The sequence below is a fragment of the Lycorma delicatula genome, chromosome 10 (genome assembly GCF_047948215.1).
Source record: "Lycorma delicatula isolate Av1 chromosome 10, ASM4794821v1, whole genome shotgun sequence".
Classification (NCBI taxonomy): domain Eukaryota; kingdom Metazoa; phylum Arthropoda; class Insecta; order Hemiptera; family Fulgoridae; genus Lycorma; species Lycorma delicatula.
This window is the reverse complement of record NC_134464.1, coordinates 113,807,132-113,834,935: the sequence shown is the minus strand read 5'-3', so window position 1 is coordinate 113,834,935 and position 27,804 is coordinate 113,807,132. Positions and strand designations below refer to the sequence as shown.

The 27,804-nt window shown below is 30.2% G+C and overlaps 1 protein-coding gene across 3 annotated transcripts in view; it reads right to left on the bottom strand.

Annotated features, from left to right (window-relative positions):
• The window catches only part of LOC142331093 (uncharacterized), a 101,489-nt gene extending 76,853 nt beyond the window's left edge, over window positions 1-24,636 (bottom strand). For 2 of the 3 annotated variants that reach the window (XM_075376762.1, XM_075376763.1), the window contains exons 1-2: window positions 24,396-24,634; window positions 140-426 (exon numbers count right to left, since the gene is read on the bottom strand). In XM_075376762.1, coding sequence (XP_075232877.1) covers window positions 140-226 — 87 coding nt within the window. In that variant the 5' untranslated portion in view covers window positions 227-426; window positions 24,396-24,634. Of the gene's footprint in view, window positions 1-139; window positions 427-24,395 lie in introns of all 3 variants that reach the window. The other variant, XM_075376761.1, reaches the window with a different exon arrangement.
• Between the last annotated feature and the right edge of the window lie 3,168 nt (window positions 24,637-27,804).

Below are 27,804 nucleotides of genomic sequence, written 5' to 3'. Positions count from 1 at the left end.
TAGATTCACTATTTTTTTAGACAAGTTTTCTTATAAATGACTCTGCAGTAATAGCAGTTTAATGAACAAAGATTTTTAAACCAGCAACAAAAAAAAAAGTAAAGTATAATAAAGAAAAAAATATTTTTTTATTACATACCTCTTTGGCAATCTGATCAAGCGCTTGATCCTCAGCCGAGTGTTTTGTAGTAGTTCTTCTTCTACCGGCGACTTGATTTTCCATCATTTTTATTTACAGTATAATATTAAATAAACCGATACGTATATATAAAGTATACTTCAATAATTAATGAATATATTTAACAATATTACACAGGTACTTCAACATATACATGTATGTATTAACTATTACACATGTACAGTATGTGAACGATACATACATGTATTAAAATGCTACTGTGTTTAACAAATGATGACCACTACATCCTGCAACAAAACAACAAATGCACTTATTAATTTATTGATTAGATAAATAATATTCTTTTTCATGATAAGATCTGAATAAAATATATAAAGAAAAAAAACACACACACACACACACACACAAAGAAAGATACATATACCAAAATCAGGCTATCTTCTTCAAATTTTTATTTTTAATTAATCCGTAACTTTTTTTTTATAACTCATTAAATTTCAGAAATAAAACTAAGCATTCATTCAACTTATTTTCTCTTTTTTTGGGGGCAAAAAATGCTTTCGTGTTACAATCACCCAAGTTAAAATAATAACAAAACTTCTCCGATATAAAAATATTAGCAAAATAGGGTTAAAACTAAGATAATATGAATAAAATTCAAATAGTAAAAGAAACAAAACAATTAGGATAATACATGAAAATAATACAAATAACAAAATAATACAAACATTTTGGAGGGTTAAATCTTATTAAGCATATTAATTCTTTTTAGAAGTAATAATTCCCGGTTTAGTACGTTCTTGTCATTTTTGAGGACGTGCCATATGTCCCTCAGCAATTTAGAGTTACGATGTAAGGCCGCATAGCATATGCAGTCCACAAGGATATGGTGCACAGTCAAACTGCAGTCGCATCAGACGCACAATGATGTGCTCTCCGTTGACATCAGGTGTCTGTGAGTAGCCTTGGTATGTCCTAAACGCAATCAAAACAGAGGGTTACTTCCTCTCGGCGAACTTTCCTGCATGATGAGTCCCTTGGCATCACAGTGATTTTTATATGTCAGAGTTTATTATTTGCTGTAGCAATCCGGTCAATCTTCAGACTTCTTCAAAATGTACTTTTAATGGAATTTATGAAATTGGTAGTTGTAACACGAGTGGAGAAAGACGGTTGGCTACATGTATCTTTAGCAGCAGAATCCGCACACTCGTTACCCATTCAAATTCTGGATTATTTTTTTCTCATTCATTATATTTTAGTTTAGATCAGTAAATCTAATATTTGCACTGTAAATCTAATAGTCATTTAATATTTTACAATTTAAAAAAAAACAAATGAAATAAAGATGTCGTGCATAAAGATTAATTCAGTTTACAAAAAATTATGCCGACAAATGAAGTAACTTTACTATTCAAAATTAATCTCAGAAGACAGGCTCGAAAACAAAAACCATTTTTTTTTAATAGACCAACAAAAGAGGGAAGAAAATAATTCCGGTTTTCAGCTTTATGTTTGTTTTGAAGGACTTCTATCGATATTGTGAATTTTTTCTCTTGGAATTTGATAGCTGTCACTATTATCATGCTTTAGAAGCAAACCGAGTGAAACTTTACATCGGTTAGTTTATGTCAATGAGTCCAAAAAAGGAACATTTTCAACTTTTTTATTTCAATAAAAGCAGAGGCTCACAAAGAGATTCATGACGTTTATGGTATCGATCACTTAAAAGAAGCACATATCAAAAAATTCCATTCAGGAGATTTTTCACTCAAAAATGACCGTCATTCTGGTCGATCTACTTAAGTCAATGAAGACCAAATAAATGCCATATTTGAATCAGATTAACATTTTAACTGTGCAAGCGATCACAGAAAGGTTAAATGTATCACACACAATGATTGAAAATTACACTGAATGTCTTGGACTTGTTTGCCTTATGTTTGGATTCCACACGAATCGAGAGGTTCACCGAGACCTTCACGATGAAGTCGAACCTTTTTTTTTAAACAAATCATCACTGGTGATGATAAAGGAATAGTCTATAGTAACACCAATCACAAACAATCATGGTCCAAGCGTGATGAACCACATCAAAAACTGAATCACATTAAAAAAACATCATGCCAGTGGGATTACAAAGTGTTTGTTGTGTATTTTGAGCTGCTTCAAGGAATCAATTCAGTTGTTTACTGTCAACAACTAATAAAACTGGAGAAAGCAATAAAAATAAAAACAGCCAGAACTACCAAATTGCAAAGGAATGGCTATTTCACAAAGACGATGCAAGGTCTCATCCATCTTTGGTAACTCATGGAAAATTATTGGTGCTCGGTCAGTAAGTGATCGTCTCACCTCCCCCGTACAGCCCTGATTTTGCACCATCAGATTCATATTTGCAAAAACTCTGAATAGTAAAACTTTCACTAATGTTGATGCGACCTGAAATCTCACTCAGTTTAGTTTTTTCTGATAAGGATGAGAATCTCATGCTCTATGAGTGTGGAATCATGAAGTTACTAGAAAGATGGCAAAATGGAAAATATATAATTGATTAAAGTTCGTAATAGGTATAAAAAAAGACTGAGTTTTATTTCACAATACAAAATTTATTTATTTATTTCACAATACAAAACCCAGCATATGTACATTTTTCTTTTTTTTTAATGCATGTTCAAGCATTACTCTTCACCAAATTAACAGGTCTTTAGCATTTTGTAGGGGAAACAAATTCTTCTACAGTAAGTTTTTTCTAGATACCTTAAATAAATTTTTTTATGAAAAATTATATTACCAACCTATATAAATAATTTTTAATATAAGTTAACACATTTTACCGATAGAAATTTTTTAAGTTTATATACACACATCTCTCTTGTAGATACTTTTTACATAATTTCCTTATTCATTTATAATCATTACTATTATTTTCTTTTTAATTAAGCTATAAAAAACTTTCAACGGGTAGACATACAACATTTGTTTTAGAAAATCACAAAAAATTAGTTTTTACTTAAGTTTCAATAAGATAAATCTTTTGCACATCATTTACATTTTTAATTTTAAGTTTTACATTTTTCTATTTTGTAAGTAATTTAATGATGAAAATTTTAATTTACAAACTAGTAACAATTTTTTTCCGAGATTAAATTAAGTATTAAAAAACTAGTAAACAATAAACCTTATTTTAACCTGAAGATTCTTCACAGGCATAATTATAACACAAGAAATTAATTTAATTAATACCTACTTGTAAGACTAATGTGACTGCAGTAAGTAAAGTAAGTAAACTTAATTTAATAAAATCACAGCATCAAAAACATATTACAAATAAAAAAAAAAAAAAAACAAGTATACACTTCAATGTGATTAGACACAAATGAATAAAAAATAAAATATTTATATTTTATTGGTCAGGGAAGAGAGAGCAGGAAAAGGACACTGATAAACAGAAAGAGAAAGATGAATAATAAAACAGAATAGCGTATACCACAAATATACCGGATAAACAATTAGTAGATATAACTTACAAAAACAGTTACAGTGTCACTACCTGTGAGTGAAACAACAAACTAACTTCTAAAACGGTATACACATCACACTATTTAAAGGACATGTAAAAAAATTATCATTTCAAACTTATATAACGTTTTGTAATTAAAATTTTATAACATAAAAAAATAATTTTGTTTAAAAATCTTTAGACGATAAAAGATTTTCTTTAAACTAATTAGAATGTTTCATTCAGTAGTTATGTTTGTTCATTTTAACAGTATTTAAAATGTTATGCGTTTTACTTAACCTGCACATATATTAAAAATCAATTTCTGTATTTTTATAAAATCTTATGATGTCAAATAAAATATAACAGATTTTGTTTGTGAATTAAAATAACATAAAATGGTTATTTATTAATAAAAATATTTCAAAACAAGATGTAACAACACAATTTGCTCTTATAACACAGAACTGTCCTAGATACACCGGAAGCTTTAACAGTATGAACACGATATAAAACTAGCAGAAAGCTGGATGTTGAAAATACATACAGTTTTTCTCAAATTAATAAAACATAAGAAAGCTCCTGATGAAAAAAGAAACACTGCAATTTAAAATAGTTTGCAATATAAAAATTTAGACAATTGCTGAAAATAAAATTACAATTATAATAAATAGGAGCATAAGCATGTTTTCACAAAGTTTCTTGTGCTTTTAATCACTTTAACAATTGTGAAAATCTTTAATTAAATTAAATGTGCTAATCCATTAAATTTATTGATTTCATATAATAATATGAACCTAAAACCCAAAGAAGTTTATTCACTGTTTACAATGGAAACAAATTTTCAGAAGTTAGATTCTGCGACTTACGAACTGTGACTGCACACATTAGCAGAAGAAATTGCTTTCTTTAACAATTTAATTTCAAACTTCTAGTTTGTTTTAATAAATAAATTAGAAAAAATTAATGAACATATCTAGTATATTGTAAAATTTCCTTGTATAATTAGTTTTTATTTTTTTGGTTTATTTTTTGGTGCCGGGCAAGATTGTCTATACCAATAGATTCCTTCTTCTCCAATATCAATTAAGGGGGTGCAGGTCTAACTCTACCAGGTTTTCCATGCTGAAGATACCAGAATCTAAAGAGTGATGTATCTTTGTATCTGGTAAGGATACTGCTTTTGAGGTGATTGGTCGAGTACAATTTCTGTACAGTGGCTATATAATAAGCCCCAAGATTTAAGATTTAAGACTTAGCTAAACTCGAGCCTCTCACTCTCCTCAATAATTATCATTTGATCCGAATGTATTTCTGCAAACGGCAATTTTCATTATAAATATTTAAGGGCCTGTCTTATTCATGTTAAGATTCATCTGTACCTTCTCAAAGCTCAATCATCATGTTCCATTAGAGCACTTAAGTTATTTCACATGACGTTGCTGACTTACATTATGATTTTCTCTTACTCTTTCTATCTAATTCTATTATACTTCAGTTCAACACATTTATGTTTGACTCAATCGGAAAATAAAATTTGTCTTTCATAATCTACACTGTACTTCGACTTTTATAAATTTAGATACTATAATATTAAACTTAATTTCATAAATATCATCTACGTCCAATATACAGATTATTTATCTCTCTCTCTTATATATATATATATATATATATATATATATATATATATATATGAGAGAGGGGTAGGGGAGTGTTGAGTGGGAGAGTGAAGAGAGGGGGAGAGACAGAGGAGCCCTAGAGATGAGAGTGAGGGAGAGATAGCAGATATATATATATAGCAGTTTCTCACAAGTAAAATGCAAAGAATTCATGACACCTTCTACACAAAGAGTAGAAAAAAGGATCATATAAAAATAGGTCTGGAAACTTTTTGGGTTAAAGCTAACAAAAGATTTCATTCAGATTTCTGCTCTAAGGATAAAATAAAGCCTTGCTAAAATTCTTAAAACTTGAATCAAGAGTTAAATTTGATAGTTTTATATGGTATTGAACTGAAAAATTAAATAAAACAAGTTCCAACTATAATCTTTTTGAAAATCATTTTAAAACGAAAAACTGCTGTCACAAAGCACAACTTTTTTATTTTAAAGTACAATAACATTATTAAATTACTGGTAAACAAGTAAAATTTTGCACCAAAATTTATAGAGAATTTAATTCTGAGAAAATCTCTGTAACATCAACTGAAAATGAATTAGACTTTTAGTCAGGAGTTTTTGCATCTAAATTTCCTCACTAACTTCAAGACAGCCATTATAAAGTAATTTCTATCTCATTTACTAAAACCAATTTTTACAAAAAAAAAAAAATAATAATATGCTTAATTATCTATGAAATAATCACTGGAGTTTCAATAACCATATTACTTTTTACTGTAAAAAGTAATTACCAACAGAAGTTTTATAATAATGTGTGGTATAGTATTATTGATGAGCAGATTAATGGACCATTTATTTATTTTTTTTATGATCGCTTCAGAGGAATATGTACTTCAGTTTCTTACAATATAATTTTCCATTACTCTTTTAGAAGACGTTCCATTACCGAGACAAACGGTTAGGACATAAAATCACTCACAGGTATCTCATGTCAGCAGAAAATGCACCGTTATGTGTACGATGCAGTCGCCGCTTAACTGTGTGACACATCTTTATGGATTGTACGTTATGTGGCCTTGCATCGTAAATTTAAATTACCCAGAAACATTTGTCAAATTTTGGGCAAAGATAAGGAGGTTTTAGACTGGATGTTTCTATTTTTACAACATCTTAGTATTACACGTAAAATTTAATATTTTTGTAAAATCATATATATTTTGTACCGGGAAGAGTTTTTTTAATGCAGCTGTTTTTTCTTTCAATTGTTATAATTTTTACATTAGTTTTTCATTCTGTTATGCGAGAAGGGGCCCTTACAACCCACTTGGACTTTGTTAAATTTTATATTTTTATTTTTTATTTTTGTGTTTCTTTTTAAATAAATTTAGCTTATTGTTAAATTCAAACTGAAATATTAATCATAAGTTTTTTTTGCGATATTCTATCTGTGTTATTTATAGTAAGTTTAAATTTTTAATACTTAGTTTTAATTTAGTACTTAGTTTTTTCTTTTGTTATAAGTTTATTCCGAGCAATGATAACTCAAAAGCGTTTTAACATAAAATGATCAACATGAAAAGGCTTCCCATCATTTTTGTCAAGAAGTTGGGAGTTATTTGAATATAAGATTTACCAACAACCGATCGGGCAAGGTGAACCAATTAATCGGTCTCCTAAGTCACTGTCCTAACATTAATAGATTACTTATTTGCGGGGGTCGTATGAAATCATTAGTACGTATAACAAAATTTAATCATAAAAGAATAATTTTCAACACAGTTCAAATTATAAAAAGCAATCCTGATATATTAAGAAGATCCACACAGGAATTTTAAACAGAGTAGAATATTGTGTAAATAGTGAAAGAGAATATTTTGAACAATTATTGTAATAGTAAGTTACAAAACATTTTATTTATTTATATATTTTTAATAATTATTTTTTGTTTCAACATATTTTCAATTATTGAAATGAGTCTTGTAATAGTACAGTAATTTTCTATTACATTACAATCTGTCTTGTTTTTTTAATAAAAGTCAAACTTTTTAAACTCTTCACGTTAATTTAACATTAACTGATTTTCTCAGAATTAAAACTCTCTTAAATTATTTTAACAAAATTTTAGGTTAATGGTAATTAAATACTAAAACTAAAAAACTGTGTTTTACAAGAGCTTTTATAAAATTTACTAGAAACAAAGTTGTGGGAACTGTTTGAAACCGTGAAATTTATCCTTAATTTAAGTTCTCAGAACTTCAATAAGGTTTCAGTTTACTCTTTAAGCAAAATCAAGACAGAAATGTTCACAAGCTATAATATGAAAATGAAGAGTTTCTGAATCCACATTTATACAATCCTTTTTTTATTTTTTACCGGTAGAAAAATGTTCTGAAATTCTTTTCACTGCTTTGGGAACGTTTCTGTATAATTCATTAAAATTAATTATTTAAACCACTAAGATAATAGTAAGACTGTTATATCACAATTACAAAAAAAAGGAAATACATACAATTGCTTTATTATTTAAGCGAAAATAAAATATATGATAAAGTGAATACAGAATTTATGCTTTTAGAACTAAAAATAATTAAAAATACCGCAAAGAAAAGAAAAAGATAGACAAATACTGAAAAGGTATATATAAATAAATATATATATACATACACAAAGAAAACACTTCATTAATAATAAAAAAAAATTCAAAATATTACAAAAACAAACACATTTCCAAAATGATCTTACTCAAAATCTTAGTAAACTACACAAACAATCAAGTTTAAAAATAAATAACTTTTTAATCATAGAAATAAACAAATTGATAGTAAAAAAATATTTCAAATACAAATTTCAATATGTAATTCAATACACCACTGAAAAAAAAATCAATTTACTTTGACCTACACACACACAACACACTACCAAGAAATACATAGATAGGCCTCTTTAATTAAAATTTCTAACTGTTTCAGGCTGTAACTATGTTTTATATTGTAATATATATATATATATATATATATATAAGTGTTACCCAAAAGTTCGGGCAATTTGAGTTTCGCGCACGAACCATTACTGGTCCGACCTGCTGCCACCTAGATGTGGCTCTCTTTGTGAATCAGTAACCAACAGCTGCGATGGTGAGAGGCTGCATTGTTGACTTTCGTGCGGTAAAATAACATTGGGTTTTACTGCTTCGGCGAAGTTCTAAATGGCAGATTTTAAACAGCAAAGAACCCGCATCAAATTTTGCTTCATGCATAAAAAAACCGGCGCAGAAACCCATCGCATGCTTGTGGAAGCATTTGGTAATAATGCAATGAATAAAATTAAAACTTTTTTGCAGTACAAACAATTCAAAGATGGCGAACGACAGTCGATGACGATGATCATTCAGGAAGACCATCAACAGCGCAAAACACCGCGAAAGTACGAGAGGCTATTGTTGCAGATCATAGAAAAACAATCCATGATGTTTGTGCAATCTTACAAACGTCATACGGGTCCGTGCAACGCATCTTGTCGGACAATTTGAACATGAGACGCATCGCTGCAAAATTAGTACCGAGACTGTCGAACAGCGACCAGAAACAAAATCGCGTAACTGTCTGTAGCGAATTGAAAAATTCAGCAAGAGATGACGCTAACTTCATCTCGAACATCATAACCGGTGATGAGATATGGGTGTACGGGTATGACCCTGAAGCTAAGGAGCAGTCGTCGCAGTGGAAGTCGCCAAGTTCACCGCGGCTAAAAAAAGTACGCCAAGTTCACAGCAACGTGAAGTCCACGATGATTGTTTTTTTCGACATCAAAGGCATTATCCATAAGAAATTTGTCAAACTGTCAATGGGATGTTCTATTGTGAAGTTTTAAAGCGGTTACGTGAAAGCATTAGGCGCAAACGTTCAGATCTGTGGGGTAACAACTGCTGGGTTCTGCACCATGACAACGCGCCCGCGCACCATCGCTAGCCGTTTGGAATTTCTTGGCTTCCAAAAAGACGGTAGTGATTCCCCACCCACTCTATTCGCCTGATCTTGCCCCGTGTGACTTTTTTCTCTTTCCGAAAATAAAATTTCAATCGAAAGGCCGTCGTTTTAACACAATTGAGGAAATTCAGGAAGAAACGCAGAACGTGCTTCGAACAGTTACAGCTGCAGACTTCCAGGGATGCGTGGAATCATGGGGAAAACGCTGGGATCACTGTATCAATGCCCAAGGGGATTACTTTGAAGGAGATAGTGGAAGTTATGGTAAGCTATTTTATTTTTATGGTAAAATTCCCCGAACTTTTGGGTAGCACCTCGTGTCTATATATATATATATATATATATGTGTGTGTGTGTGTGTGTTGTGTTTTAAAAATAGAATAAACATGTTATAAGGAATAATGAAAGCATTATGTTAGGCAAATATTATATTTGTGACTAATGTAGTTCACAAATTTAATTTAAATAAATTACAGATGCATAACAAAAATATTTTTACAAAATCTTATTACAAGATTATTTATTACTTTCAATAATACATAAAAATCATGTTGAGAGTGTGGTTTGAATGTTTTTTCTGACCATAAAACAGCAAACAGCTGCACGATCACATAGTTTAGCATATCGCATGCTAGTAACAGAATATGATCATTTCACTAAATTTTATTATTCAGTGCTTACCGCTTCCTTTTTTTTTTTTATAAAAATTTAACACAGTTTCGTTAAGATATCTGCTTTTTCAGAGAATCCGAATATGGACTTCTTAATAAAAAAATAAAGTAATAATAAAACATTAAAATCTATGACGTAAATGTTAATTACTCGAGTCATTAATAATAAAAATAAGAATTACAACTGCTGCTACTTCAAACAGTCGATAAATAATTAAACCAATATTTTGCCACCGTAATAAAATTTACGGTAATTTTTAATTGTAAATTACAATTTTTTGAAAGATTTAAATTAAATGTAAAAATCAATCAATGGATTTGAATTTTCAATTGGAATTACTGATAATGTATATTTTTCCAAATTTGAGATTTAAATTTAAATTTGATATATTGTCTAAAACAGAAAATTTGTTTAATCTTCCTTATATAATAAAATTTGATCTGTATTTAAATGTTACTGGAAGTCTTTTTTCTACATATGCATCATAGGAGGCATCCTTTAACATCTTTAAACTCTGCTTTATTTAGTAGGAGGCAAGAAACAGCAAAATCCTCTTATATGCCTTTACCCATACTTTTTTAAGTATCCTTCATAATTACTTCATAAGAGAATCTGATCACTTATTTTGGTAAAAACTGTTCATACTATTAATACCTCAGGTTTTACGAGATCTCTTATGAAAGGAAATCTTTCATTTCCTTACATACATTTAATAAATAAATCACAAAATTAAAGTTGTTACTAATAAAACTTCATTCATGTTTTGATTTATAAAAACACGATGAAATCTGTTCATTTACAAAACATATGAAAAAATATGTTGTCAAGTTTTGTATTTTGTCTTCTTTTTTTGTTTAGCCTCTGAAACCACCACAAGGTATTACTTCAGAGGATGAATGAGGTTGATATGTATGAATGTAAATGAAGTGCGGCCTTGCACAGTCTCAGGTCAACCGTTACTGAGATGTGTGGTTAATTGAAACCCAACCGCCAAAGAACACCGGTATCCACGATCTAGTATTCAAATCTATATAAAGTATTTTTGTCTTGCACTATTATTTTACCAGTGTCAATAGAGTAATGAAAAATTAAGACATAGATAATTTAAAAAAATAAATTATAGACATATATACATGCACCAAGGCGGATGAAGTCTCACAACTACTAGAAATGGTAATGAGGGAATGGCTTAAAAAATGCCCCCAAAAGTAAAAATAGGCTGAAAAATCAAAACAAACCGTGTTGGTTTTGCCAACAATTTGGCACTGCTAACAAACGAATTTAGTAATCAACTCGTTGACTGCAAAACTTACCCTGGAGCAGACATTGATAGCGACCATAATTCGGTGATAATGAAATGTAGATTGGGGTTTAAAAACCTGAAGAAAAGGTGTCAGATGAATCGGTGGAATTTAGAGAAGCTTGAAGAAGAGGAGGTAAAGAAGATTTTTGAGGAGGACATCGCAAGAGGTCTGAGTAAAAAAGATAAGGTAGAAAATGTAGAAGAAGAATGGGAGAATGTTAAAAAGGAAATTCTTAAATCAGCAGAAGCAAACTTAGGCGGAATAAAGAGAACCGGTAGAAAACCTTGGGTTTCAGATGATATATTGCAGCTGATGGATGAACGTAGAAAATATAAGCATGCTAGTGATGAAGAAAGTAAAAGGAACTATCGGCAATTAAGAAATGCTATAAACAGGAAGTGCAAACTGGCGAAAGAAGAATGGATTAAAGAAAAGTGTTCAGAAGTGGAAAGAGAAATGAACATTGGTAAAATAGACGGAGCATACAGGAAAATTAAGGAAAATTTTGGGGTACATAAATTAAAATCTAATAATGTGTTACACAAAGATGGTACACCTATATATAATACAAAAGGTAAAGACGATAGATGGGTGGAATATATTGAAGAGTTATACGGAGGAAATGAATTAGAAAATGGTGTTATAGAGGAAGAAGAGGAAGTTGAGGAGGATAAAATGGGAGAAACAATACTGAGATCTGAATTTAAGAGAGCATTAAAAGATTTAAATGGCAGAAAGGCTCCTGGAATAGATGGAATACCTGTAGAATTACTGCGCAGTAATTCTGAGGAAGCGATTGATAGATTATACAAACTGGTGTGTAATATTTATGAAAAGGGAATTTCCATCAGACTTCAAAAAAAGTGTTATAGTACCTGTTATATACCAAAGAAAGCAGGGCAGATAAATTTAAAGAATACAGAACAATTAGTTTAATTAGTCACGCATCAAAAATCTTAAGTAGAATTCTATACAGAAGAATTGAGAGGAGAGTGGAGGAAGTGTTAGGAGAAGACCGATTTGGTTTCAGGAAAAGTATAGGACAAGGGAAGCAATTTTAGACCTCAGATTAATAGTAGAAGGAAGATTAAAGAAAAACAAACCAACATACTTGGCGTTTATAGACCTAGAAAAGGCATTCGATAACGTAGACTGGAATAAAATGTTCAGCATTTTTAAAAAATTAGGGTTCAAATACAGAGATAGAAGAACAATTGCTAACATGTACAGGAACCAAACAGCAACAGTAACAATTGAAGAACATAAAAAAGAAGCCGTAATAAGAAAGGGAGTCTGACAAGGATGTTCCCTATCTCCGTTACTTTTTAATCTTTACATGGAACTAGCAGTTAATGATGTTAAAGAACAATTTAGATTCGGAGTAACAGTACAAGGTGAAAAGATAAAGACGCTACGATTTGCTGATGATATAGTAATTCTAGCAGAGAGTAAAAAGGATTTAGAAGAAACAATGAACGGCATAGATGAAGTCCTACGCAAGAACTATCGCATGAAAATAAACAAGAACAAAACAAAAGTAATGAAATGTAGTAGAAATAACAAAGATGGACCGCTGAATGTGAAAATAGGAGGAGAAAAGATTATGGAGGTAGAAGAATTTTGTTATTTGGGAAGTAGAATTACTAAAGATGGACGAAGCAGCAGCGATATAAAATGCCGAATAGCACAAGCTAAACGAGCCTTCAGTAAGAAATATAATTTGTTTGCATCAAAAATTAATTTAAACATCAGGAAAAGATTTTTGAAAGTGTATGTTTGGAGTGTCGCTTTATATGGAAGTGAAACTTGGACGATCGGAGTATCTGAGAAGAAAAGATTAGAAGCTTTTGAAATGCGGTGCTATAGGAGAACGTTAAAAATCAGACGGGTGGATAAAGTGACAAATGAAGAGGTATTGCAGCAAATAGAAGAAGAAAGAAGCATTTGGAAAAATACAGTTAAAAGAAGAGACAGACTTATAGACCACATACTAAGGCATCCTGGAATAGTCGCCTTAATATCGGAAGGACAGGTAGAAGGGAAAAATTGTGTAGGCAGGCCACGTTTGGAATATGTAAAACAAATTGTTAGGGATGTAGGATGTAGGGGGTATACCGAAATGAAACGACTAGCACTAGATAGGGAATCTTGGAGAGCTGCATCAAACCAGTCAAATGACTGAAGACAAAAAAAAAACAAACGACATCAACGAAGTTCGAAGTTAATAACATGCAATTAAAATTGTCCTAAAAATATCACTTGAAAAGACAGAAATTAAGCCCACAAAACCAACACGATTAAAAAAAGTAAACATAAATGGTAATAAATTCAAAATAATAACCCATTTAAATACCTCGAACAAATAATAACAAACAACCTAAATGAAAAAACCTTGATTCAAATACAAAGAAACAAACTAACTAAAGCTCAAAAATTAACCAGGTACGCTTGCAATAAAAAAATGTCCATTAATAAACACAAAAATAAGACACTACAACACAGTTATAAAACCAGAAGCCACTTATGCAGCAGAAACACTCTACCACCTGAACAAACAATCAAACACAGACTTCAGAAAATCAAAAGAAGAACTGGAAGGACCTGCATCGATAAAAAGTACCAGAAAGGCAGGCAGTGGTGGATTGTGCCCAACAAATTCATTTACAAAGAGTTAGAACCCGTCATTGATATCACGCATCGCAGGAGAACTAAGATTTTTTGCACATGTCATGACGATGCAAGATTCAACCTTCTGAAACGGCTAGTACAGTAGAATCTTGACTTGAAAAACACCAAGACAAGATGCACAGGTTTCAGAGAAATAAGAGAGGATCTGAAGGAAATTGGCCTTTATCAGAAGACACCACAGATGATAAAATTAAACAAGAAAATCAATATAAAAACACTCGCTTCACACTCGCTTCACACTCACAAAAAAACACAATACGAACATTTTCTAAACTAGAAAGGGCACAAAGATCAGAATGTAAGAAAAGTACTGGAAGGACTGCAAGGCCCAAACACTCCTATCGTAGAGACTTGGATAATGGACCGACTAAAGTGATCCTATGTAGTTTAAAAGATAATAATAAATATATATAAGTTTAATTCATGTTAACCAATAATCCAAAAGTAACTGGTTGGTCCAGTATGCATGTGGAAATCAATGAATCGTGTTTTTTTTTCAAAACATAAGTACAATAAGGTTTGTGTATTGCCAAACTAATCGATTTTCAGGGGAACATGTAGGAAAACAAATAAAACGCTTTTTAATATCTGCTGAAGATGGGTTAACAACGGTTACATAGTTATCGTTAATAATGCAATATGTTGTACCTCTCTTTTTTCTGTTTAGCCTTCCAGAAGTATTATAATAAATGATAAAGAGAGAGCTTATCAAAATGTGTGAAGGCCGTTAAAAAAAAGAACTAAGGACAATAGTATGATGATTTTATTTATGTTGTTTAAGTAACGAATAACAAACCAATATAAGTTCGATCAGGAAAACCAAAGGTTTAACAATAAAATAAAATAGCAAAAATGTAATTCTACCAAGTAAATGTGTAGCCCTCTACTAGGATGCAGAGTAAGTTGATCAACATTAGATGTGTTTACTGAATGCTAAAATTGTTGATAATTAGCATTTTTACCATAAAAAATGTACATAAAATTAAAAAAAGGCAGCAACAGACTTTTATTTGAAATAAATCATTGGGTTTTTAAATATTACTGATCATTATTTTCACTTAAAATCAGTCAAATCAATTATGAAATACAAACATCGATTTTAGATAATAAATTTAGTATATGATTTATGAAATTGGATTCTAAAAATGATTTCTAGAAATCCTGGTAATATTTCATTAGGTGGTAGAGGGCACCAAATGTAGCAACGTTTATCTCATGTAAAAATTATTAATTTGTTGTAAAATTTCTTATAAGGAAAGATTTTTTAAATTAAATTTTATATTAATATAAAATTTGTTTATTCAGATTACAAAAAACCTAATAAAATATGAAACTGAGTGCCGACTTACCTGAAGGGAACATAAACTTAACACGATTAAGATCTCATTCAAACAAATACTGCCTAATTTAATGCTTAATGGTCAAGTTATTTTTAAAATAATAAGTAAAATCTAAAACATAATTACTGTAGGTTCAATCATACACATCCCCTGTTGAATCGGGACCAAAATTTAACATAAGTCAGAACTTACATTGACGAACAACATCTCAGTTTCATAAGTTCTTAGTAATTCGATTTGGAAATACACAACATAAATTCTAAGAACCTATTTATATTCTCATCTTTATGCCCGATCGACTTAAAATTTCAGGACTGCAAACAACTAATATAGTACTACCACTATACAGAATTTGAATTCCTATTAAGCCTCATAAAAATTTGAAATTTTAAAATGGATGTAATACCCCACTCTCTTGTCTGATTACATTCAAAAAATGCAACTGTATCAATGACCCACATATAAAATATTTGTCCCACCCAAAACTTTTAGCGCTCACTGGACTTTCCCTTAAAGCTATAGGTACAACCGATGTACTGGCTACAACTGCAACAGCAAAATAAAATACGGGTACCGTGGTGCCCTTGGTCCGATGAATCAAAAGTCAGGCCAAATCTGGGATATATACGTATGTAGCCAAATATTTGTGCCAAAATATTTCTATCAAAATACAGACCAACACAGGTATGTTCTGGCATCTTTTAGAAATTTCTATAACTTTTCTTTTATGTTTTATGGTCTAAGGTGGTCTTTAAATGTCGACATCTGCAAATATCCTGACCAATACCCAAAAGTTTGGCCATCATTATACATATTCTTTACACCTACACTGCCGCAACAACAGCAATAAAGGTGTAGTCGAGAAAATAATGTCATGAATTAAAAAAAAAAGAAGTACATTGCACTATTTTAATATAAACTATTTATATAAAAATTGAAATATAAATTCCAATTTATGAAATAATCTTTGAAAAAATAGAACTTAAATCTATTTTTTAGACAAAATTTATTTTTATAATTTTTTTTTAAATTAAGTTTTTATAACAACATAGATGGATAAGTAATAATATGTAGTCAAATCAAACACAATGTGAAATAAGTGTTTTTCATCTAAAAGTAACTGCAGTCTACTGCATCAATCTCTTTTTTTTAAAAATCATCACATAACAACTATTATTCGCACAATTGAGATGAGTTGATAAATATTTTATTAAATTCAACACAAGAATCATACAAGTCTGTGGGTACAAATATGTCCAACCCAAACATTGACTAGTACAGTTAAAATCAACAAACTAATATTTCTGGATGAAGAGATTTCATTTAAAACAGGAATTTTACTTTAGCTTCATTATTCATTATATAACAAGCATGCATACAATAAATATATATATATATATATATATTATAGATAATCCAACTTGATCCACCTAAGAACCGGAAATTAAAAAGTAAATAAGGTGACTAAGTAATTTCTGTACTTAGGTGGATAAAGTTGGTTTATATATGTAATACATATTAGTATAAAAAACATGCTGTATCTCCATTACACTAGAACATGTCTAAATTTAATAAAAAGAAAGGGATCTCGCTCATCAAACTTTTTTTTTTTTTTTTATAGAAATACAAAGTAAATCAAGAATCTTATATAATACAACAGCAGTAGACACACAAAGTGATTTAATAGCTGGGAGACAAGGGCACAAAGAAACACACATAGCATAGGACAAAAATATAACTACAGTAGACAAGAAAGGAGCCAAACATATCAGACAGTACAGCCCAAACCCAGTATCCAGTATACATAATGAACACATTATTATTATTTAAATATATCCTACACATAAAATTAAGTAATACATTTCAAAATCACAAAATCCATTAAAAATAAAAAAATAACAGAATTCACAAAAGCAATATGAACACTATATAATTAATAAAAATAACAAAACTAAATAAAAAAGGATTATATATTTATTGTAAAAACTTAACCACCAAAACACAGTAACAAGTAAAACCTAAAAAAATCAATACCGGTTTCTTACTTTAGGTTTTATTATTATTCTGCTTTGGTGATTAAATTGTTAATATTGAACTTAATTAGTACAATTGTCAATAATAAGTTCATCAATTAATTAAATTTTCAAAATTTAATTAACGCGTGCACACACACACACACACACAAACTGTCGCAGGAAGTATTACTCAAATTTAAGGAACTGATTCAGGACATAAAAATAAACAAAAAAAACCTTCATCTAGAGAAATGCTCTACCTTGCTTCATTTTTCCGCTGTACACAATTTTGTATTTTTTTTAATAAAAACTTATATCTTAAGAACAGATTGACATACTTAAATGAAATTTAATATATATATAATATATATATAATTTAATTTAAAAAATAATAAATTATAACAGTTGGCAAAAATGATATTAGAACAAAAGAAAATACATTTTAAATATTACATCATTCCAGTACTGGACAGTAGGAATTGGCGTTTGTCCTTAACCAAATTAAAAATTTATAAAAACAGTAACAATTTTTAAAAACAACTAATTTTAATTCAAATAAATATAGAACTGAACACCAACCGAAGATGTGATATCCTGTGAAAATAGATTCTTGGAATTAATATGATAAGTTTGACTTGTCTATTTACTGTGTTTTGGTGGTTTAAATTTCATTTAATATTAAATTTAATTAATTTTAGCACAGTGGTCAATATCTTAACATGTATTTTACTTAAATTACCCTTTTTAACAATCATATTTCTTTGACCTGTTAAATTATACAGAGTGTTTGGAAAGTCACTGTGCGGTATGCTTTAGAATTATATAGTGCATTCTGTTCTTTCAGTTCAGTTGATACTTGAGTGCTGCTCAGTAATAAACAAGATGCGAGTTATTGAGTTGTGATTGAATATGCTTAGTTTTGTTTCATTTATTGGAATCAATAGTTGCGAAAAATGTAATGGTTCTTTCAGTGGAGGAATGTATTTTTTCTCATTGAACACGTCTTTAATGAAGGTGACTAGTATACTGATTTAGTGAAGCGCAAGTTTTCTTAAAAGTTTCCAAATACTCCTGATCCTCTCCGCAATGCAGTCTGAACTCTTACTGAAAAATGTTGGGTAACAGATTCTGGTGAAGACACTGATCAAAGTGGAAGACTACCTAAATTAAACGATCAAAAGCTGCAAAGCTGCTTGATATTTCAGATGCTATAGCCGAGAGTCCATTTAAGTCAATGCAAAAGGTAGCGCAACAACAAGATATTGCACTTGCTACCACACATAAAGCTGTAAGAAAAGAACCGAAATGTTTCCCTACAAAGTAATGTGTATTCAAGAGCTCAAACCCACAGATTATGCCAAAAGACTAAATTTAAATTATTCAATGATTTAAACATTTTATTGACCAAAATGTTTTTAGGTATCCTCGATATTATGTTTGTTTTACAGATCAAGTGTAGTTTCATCTGGGTGGGTATATTAACTTACAAAATACACGACTGTGGTCAACAACTAACCTCCAATAATTACATGAATAATCTTTACATAAAGCGAAAATTGCAGTCTGGGTCAGTATGAGTAGAACATGAATTGTGGGTCCATTTTTTTTTGAAAATACAATCAATAGTGATCGTTATTGTGCTGTTTCAACACACTTCAATACTTAGTAACTTCAGTACTTCTCTTAACTTCATAGTTAACTGAAGTGGAACTCAATCACAATCGATAGCGCCACAGCGCACACAGCTAGCAAGTTAATGGCTTTTTACTAAATGTCTTTGAGGGGTTTGTGGTCTGTACAATAGCCCGATCTGAGCCCGGTCTGCACAATAGCCCCAGATTACTTTATGTGGGAGGGCAGTGAAACAAGCAGTGTATCGCAACAGACCACACATGATTGACGAACTAAAAACCGGAATAACGGCATTCATTCCAGAACATCAGCTGTTTAAAGTGTTTGAAAACAAATTGTTGAAATGTGTGCAGTATTGTATTCATGTTGGAGAAGGTCATTATCAATACCTTTTATAAACTATTCCGGTTATTATAATATCAGTTTCTATAAAATAACGAAATAAGAATGCAAAGAAATAATTAAAAACTATAACTATATATTATTTTCATCATTAGTTCTATAATACCAGTGCACAGCAACTTTCCCAACACACTGTATTTTATTTCTATTAATATAAACCACCCAATACAGAAAATTGAGATAAAACACATCTTACCTTAATTTTAAGGTAGCTGGTTTCTAATAATAGAATTTAAACACACACACGTGCGCGCGCACAAGTATATATAAATTGAACTTCTACAAAGTAAATAATTTTTAAAATATTACATTTAAAAATTCAAAAATGGTAGACATTTAAATTCTGTTATCATTAATAGCTCTGTAAATGTTACTTTTATTGAATTACGTTTTATTACACAAAATGTTAAACCTTATATTTTGAATAAAATAGCAACTGGTTGATTAACTGCTAAAATATGACTGATATTGCTAAACTGGATTACAAAAATGATATGTTTGATCATTTGGAACCGGTTTTCACTTTCTTCATTAACTGAATTAAAAATAATTAATAACAATTTCTATTATTAGTAATAATAAAACATGCACAATATTGTCAAAGTGAATAATTTTTGTAATCCAGTTTAACAATTTCAACTATACCTCAAGATGTTTTACAAACTTTTTTTTAGACACACAACTGTTACATTGATCATAATAAAATGCTTAATATTTTATCAAATCAAACATATTTCAACACAGAAATAACAGAATGATACCCAATTACAGTTTCTTGATGTTAGATGAATTTTATATTGTAAAAATAAACTCCAAGGTTTTGGAATCCAAACCCAAAACCTTCCAGATTACAGGCAGAAACACTACCGCTCTGCCATGGAGGTTGACAGAATGAAACAAAGATTATGAGACGTGGGTGTTAAACAAAAGAGAACAAAAAAAAAGCTAGAAAAAATGTATGAAGAAGGTCAGAGATAATTTAATAGACAGACCAGATTAAAAATGAAAAAGTAATGGGGAAATTGAATGAAAGCAAAAGCTTAATATTTTCAGAATATTAAATCTAGAGTATGGATAGGGTGCTCAACATGAGAAGAGGGATACATAAAACAATCCATAGAAAGTGCAAAAAACAGAGGAGTACAACTGAAGGAGTAAAAAATTATAGATGATCTATAAAGAAATGGTAGCTACCAAAAAATCATAAGTTTTAGCTGAAAATAGATGGAATGAGAACGCTGACATGGTAGAAGAGAACTTAGCTCAGCTCAGACAGCTGTATGCGATGAAAATGATAATATATCGCAGATAAAAAAACTGCCTGATATGACGATGTAAAGGTTTTTTTTTATAATGGCAAAGTCTTAATTATAAGCTGTTTCACCTGTCTCTCTTTTTCTTTTTTTTTCCTGTTTAGCCTCCGGTAACTACCGTTTAGATAATTCTTCAGAGGATGAATGAGGATGATATGTACGAGTGTAAATGAAGTGTAGTCTTGTACATTCTCAGTTCGACCGTTCCTTAGATGTGTGGTTAATTAAAACCCAACCACCAAAGAACACCGGTATCCACGATCTATTATTCAAATCCGTGTAAAAATAACTGGCTTTACTAGGACTTGAACGCTGTAACTCTCGACTTTCCAAATCGGCTGATTTGGAAAGACATCGACATTCCAAATCAGCCGATTTGGAAAGTCGCGTTAACCACTAGACCAACCCAATGGGTTGCTTCACCCGTCTACACAGCGAATATCAAACTTTGAGACATTTTTGGATTTTTTCTACCTAATTAAGCGAGATCTAAACACCAATGTTTTGAATTTTTTATCATCGTTTTATACTGATTTGTAATACAGGTCGACACATGTGCAGTATAAATAATTTTGAAAATTCAATTTTTACAGAAAAGTTTGCACTTTTTATACTAAAAAAAAAAAATCTGTGATGGCAAACTTTATAAGACAGATAACCTACTTACAAAAAAAATTAAATTTTACGTTTTATCGACAGTGTAGCTAAGTAAAACCACATAAATTTTATAATTTTAGTGAAGTTAATTAATTAAATTAAGCTACACCTCATTTATTTTAAATACACAGATAAAAAATTTAGTTAAGCTTTTGCAGTACCTAACCTTCAATAATTTAAAGTAATTAATAATTAAAATTTCTTCCTTGGATAACAATTAATTAAATTCACGATACAAATACTAACATACACAATGAAAATTTTTTCAAACGTGCAATTTAATCGATCCAATTTATATGACAAGTAAAATCATTATTCAGAATAAGGCAGACATGCATTTTATCCTCATTTTAAACATATTCCACAAATAACATTGGTTGTATTCTGTTCTAACCAAAGTAAAAATAAACAAAAATAAACAATTCAAAACAAAAAAAGAAAGACATGATAATCGATTGACTTGAATGCAAAAATAAATAATAAGATAAGCAAAAGCAAAACATACATAAGATGCAATCAGTAACAATAAATTAGTTGTAAATAAACAAATCCACAAAGAAAACAGGGCATAGTAATACACTGCAAAAATTTAAATGTTCTTTTCAGCTGATAGCCACTACCACAAAAGAAATCATGGAGCAGACCATGAATGTGTAACAGAGTTACACATTCTGTGAAGTCGTGGAATAGTAGTTTGCAGCTCATAACTAGAACACAGACAATGCTGAACAGATGTGATGAACTAGTCCAACATGGAATTCTGATATTAAGCAGTTTAGGACAGTCCACCTTGCTGATAAGCTCTACGGAGAATCATATCATGCAACTACTGCCTCATCAGCAATGGCTCCAACCCCAGGATCTCCCCGATGGCACCTAGTGGTATGGACCAGTATTCAAAGCCAAACCCAACAACATGCAAAAATCTGCCATGAATGCTCTGGAGAGGCCGGATGGGTCCAAGCTGACAAGACGACCAAACATCACTCCCAAACAACAGAACTGGTCTAACATGAGCAACATAAACCACTCTCATCGCTTCAACACTCAGATCTCTCCTGGACATTCTAATAAGAAGACCCAGAGCTTGAGCAGTCCTATTATTAACAGATCCTCAGGGTTGAGATTGTACTATAGAGTGGTCCCGAAGTCACTGATTTTTTATTTATGCCTTAGTGTAGATCCATTTAATGTGTAGTCAAACACAAGGGCATCAAAAGATGTAAACTGCTGTTTACATTTTAAATTCAAATTTTAATTAGTAAATTGTTTATTGTTTTCATTTAAAAAAATAATGAACAATTTTTAGTTTACTAATTTAATTTAATACAGATATATTACAAAAGAAAACTGTTGAAATGTTCTAATTTGATTAAAAAAACTGGCTGACAAAAATTTGTCAGTTTCTCTTTTGAAGAGAAACTGACTGACAATATAAGAAATTTAGGAGAAATTACTGATCAGTACTGTATAATTCTTGCATAAATGATAAGTATAATTTTTTGTCGTAGGCAATTATTCAGAGACAATGTAGGTCTTTTATAACTGCTGATTATGACAGTGGTTGGGTAAAAACAGTGTTTATTGTAATGAACAAAGGTTGTCAGTTTATTGTACTACAAATGCACAAAATGGCTAAGCTTTATTATATTTGATTAGAAAACAAAATTTTTGATTATTATCTTTGATTTTCAATAGAAAAATGTTAAATAAATAAATCAGATAATAATGTAAGCTATGTATAGTATTAAAATGTAATAAGAACAGTCATATTTATAATCGACAATCTGGAAGCAAGATTAATAACATGAGATTATTCTATGTATTATCAAATCAATTTTTTTTTTTTATTAGTATGCAGTTCACATGTAAATTGCATCCACTGAAGAGAATATTTCCTAGCTTCATGAAAAGCATTTTCTCTTGTAGGATTAGGAAACGCTATTGTATTTTACCAATCTCATAATTAGTTGTAATACAAGGCAGCCTACAAGTCACTGAAGGTTGTCTATGACCAAGAATTATATATAATCTTAACTTTTAAATATTTTATACTGCTTATTAATTTCTCTATAACATTTTTTAACTAATTAAAACAAATCTAAACATTTTTCTATAATAAGACCTGTCTGTATTAAATTAAATTACTATCCGTAATTGTTCACTATTTTTTTATGAAAAAAACAATTTACGCATTACAACTTCAATTTAAAATTTACATGTAAACAACAGTTTAACCAATAAATAATCAAAATTATGTTTAATATTTTTCTTTTAAACAGTTTTATTGGTCCTTGAGGAATTGTGAAAACATATGACAAACATGAGAAATTGTATGATTCTGGTTGAAATTAACAAATAAAGGATCTAATTAAATGTTTTTTTTAAAAACATTTTTCCCCTAAAACAAAGAACAGATTTTCATCAACGATTAACAATGTGGTAATCTTATTCCTAACCTAAATTACAACAAATTTGGACCAAAACTATTAATACAAATTATCTCACATAACATATAACAAATAAGATATAAGATAATTTAAGATTGAATTCGCTTAAAATCGCGCATTACAATAAAATATTCTGTTACTGCATACAAATATATTTCAAAGATTTAAGGATGAAAGATTATAATTGCAAATCATATAATTAACAAAATTATAAATTGGGTTATAGAAGGAATATTAATTTAATTTAGTAACAATGGCTTAAAACCAAGAAATAGTACGGACCATTTAAATAATGCTAGGTTAAGACAGTTTACTGACCTAGTTGGATAAAATCTAGTGATGAAATTTGATGCGACCTAACAAACAATTAAACAATAATTCAAAATAAAACACACACTGATTGACATCTCATTACGTGCTACACTTATTTACGTATTAAATATAAAATTCAAGTTTAGCTCAAATCGACCTACTCTTCAAGTAACCCTAACCTTTCTTAACCGATAGGGGAAATCTGAAATGCAAGACGAAACAAAACAAACTAACTTTGTAGTATTAGATCACATAATTTCTATTTATACGATTGCGGATTAATAAACCGCCGTCGGCTAAAAATAATCGTCAGATAGTCCTTGCAGTTAAGTATTAAAGATGACAAGATGAAATTTCGTACCTCATTTGGGTCCATTGATCTTATCGATGCAGTCGTTTAACGAATGTTTTTAAAAAATAAATAAATAAGACCGGTAGATAATACTATACTTCATTTTATTAAATTAACACTAAAACTAAAATAAAACCATAATAAATAATAATTACTGATTAACAATAATATAACAACACATGTGTGCCTGCCATCTCTCGACCCTTTATTTTGAGCATTTCAGACAACACTAGCGCTAGGGCTTCTTTGACCGAAAACTAAATTACTTCTGTAGAGTGTCAGCATACGATATTGTCATTTAAATGTAGCTCCCAAAATTCGCAACAGTATCTGATAAGCAGATTGTGTTTAATATCCGTGATTAAACAAAAGTACTACTATTCATTATTTTTTTATAAACGTCAATTGTAACCGTGCTATTAAGCATTTAGCAGTGTGAAATACTGCTGATATTGTAAATTTAAATTAAACCATGGTTGACACAATATAACTTATTCAGGTCAAAATCAAATCTCGGGATAACTACCGAATTATGTTTATTTTTATATTAACTGCACATCATACGACAATCAAAAGAAAAACATCTCATATGCACCTACTTAAAATATAGTCATTTCTGAACATACATTATTTGTATTTGCCAAATTCTCGTTTATTGTATCCAAAATTGACAGAAAAAAATCATAATCGCAAAAGAACATAAATAAAACTGAGATAAAAAAGTTGAGAATTTGCTCAACAATAGTTTGTTAGATTGCATTCTGTCAAAGGATGAAATTAAAAGTTTATAAAATAATTTGAAATATTTACGCTAAAACATGAAAATTTATACGTTTTAGTACAATTAGCAAAGTAACATGTTTTTGGTAAACATTTTTGTAACAAATAATTCATTAATCTAATATAAATATTAAGGTTGAAAAGTAACTCATCAGTAAATTATGAATAGATATAACTACTACATTATTACTTGTTAAAAAAAATGTTCAAGTACTCAAGGATCATTTATGATAAATGAAAAGGCGTCATTAGATGGAGGTAACTCAATTGTCAAGCAGATACTATCATTCAAGTATTAAGTAAGTAATTAAAAATAAAACAAAGGATAAATACACAAAATAAAATTCCCTATTCTATTCAACTGTAAAAAAGATGGGAAATAAAAACTTCAACAAATCTGCTTAAGATACCAAAAAACAAAATTTAGAAATAAACGGTTAACTTTCACAAATGATCTGTATTACTATCAGAGATCTAGAATCAATTCAGAAATAGAAATATTAAATAAGATAATCATCAGAACAGGTCTACAAATTTCTATTAAAATACAATATGTATGACTATTTATAAAACCACACCCTAAACTTATGAAAACAAAAACAGAAAAGTCAATCAATTCAGATACCTAGGTGGAACATTAGAAGAAAATAAACTAGAAATGAAAGCTATAGAAGAAAGAATAATAAAAGTAAATAAAGCCTATATATTAACTGAAAACATTTACAACAAAAAAACAATTACCTAGAAATGCAAAATTAAGACAACATAAAACAGTGCTAAAACCAGAAAGTTTATATGCCTTTTAATGCTTATCTCTTCATAATAAATATTAAACATCTGTTTGGTCCATGTAAGGCAACTGTCAAAAAGTAACCCTAGAAATTTAACATCAGTAGAGATAGCAGTTGGCTCTCCACTGAGCAGGACTTGTGGAGTGAAATGGTCTTGTAGATGAGAAAAGATTACACATATTGTTTTCTTTGGTGAGAAAACAAGAAATACTTTACAAGTATTTTAATACCTAAGAAGAAGCTTCTTCTTATTATTTTGACTTAGGTGATGATAACGCAAAAGTGCTTTTCACCCCCCCCAAAAAAAAAACATGTTTTATTTAATTCAGTAATATTGTAGGAAGCTGTTAAACAGCTCTGAAAACATCTACAGCATACGCAATTTCTATGAAATTCAAAACAGTGTAACTTTTTTTTAAATAAAAGTATACAGTTTAACCACAATCTGTTATATTGAATAAAAAATAATTAAGTTGAAAAAATAAATTAAAATAATAATAAAAATATAGAAATTGAATATTTTTCGTTTCATAACACCTGTTATTTATTGTATTTTTTAATATTAACTTTTACAAATTTCCTAAAATAAAGTAGTAGTACCTCAATTTTATCAATTTATATATTTTTTACATTCATTCTTACTCTTCACAAATTAATTTAAAAAAATTGACAATTCTTTTTTATTGTATGTAGATAGTTTCTCTGCTGATCATTGCTGTTTTGAGACAAAATAGATTTGGTAACAAGAAGTTATCACTCGTAACACTGAGTAGGCCAAACATATAAGTCTGTTCATTGAAAACAAAAGCACAACCAACATTACCGTCATGTTTCGACCCATCAGTGTATACCACCACGTCTGGGTTCGACTTGGTGAGGAGAAACTGAAACATCTGCTGGAAAACAATAGGTGACGTTGATAGTTTATCATACGTTGTTGTAAGATCAAACGTAAAATTTACATGGTTTATTCTCCACAGGGGATTCGAGCACGGACATGATGGAAAGAACGAGGAAGTGCCAACATTCATACGCTGCAGCAGACGTCGTGTACCGACACCCACAGGCGCAGTACAACATGGACGGTATTCATACTTCCTCAAACTAGCATTCTTAAGAACTGGGTCAAAAGCTGGGTGATTCGACTGTCCGCTGAGGCGAGCAAAATAATATAATAAAAGCTGGTCTCGTCTATCCCAAAGTGATGGTTCACCACAGTCTACAAGTAAGCTTGTGACAGGGGCTTGACCTAAACGCGCCTGTGGCAAGCCGAAGGAAAGCATGATGTTCACCGTCCAGCATTTTAAGCACGGATTGACGAGCTGAAGAGTAGGCGACACAACCATAATCTAAACGGGAACGAACAAAGGAATAGTAAAAACATATCATACATGACCAATCGGCTCCGCAATTGGTGTTACTAAGGACTCGCATCATATCTAAAAGTTTGGAACATTTTATTTTTAATTCTTTTATATGTCTGACCCAAGTAAGACGGCTATCAAAAAATAAACCTAAAAACTTGACGTAAGGAGATAAGCTCTCCGTTCAGAAAAACTTGCGGAATAGAAGGGTTTCGTAGCCGAGAAAAGACTACACATTTTGTTTTGTTGGATGAAAATGTGAAACCAGTAATCCTGGACCAAATTTCAAGGTGAGATGTAGTGTTCTGTAGTAGTCTCTCTGCTGTGGGTGTAGAACGGCTCGCAATGTAAATAGCAAAATCATAAACAAATAGAGAACATGAGACAGGAGCCTGCTCACAATTGGTAATACTGTTTATGGCTACAGAAAATTAATACACCACCTTGAGGGACTTCAGTCTCCAAGATGACACTACTTGAGAG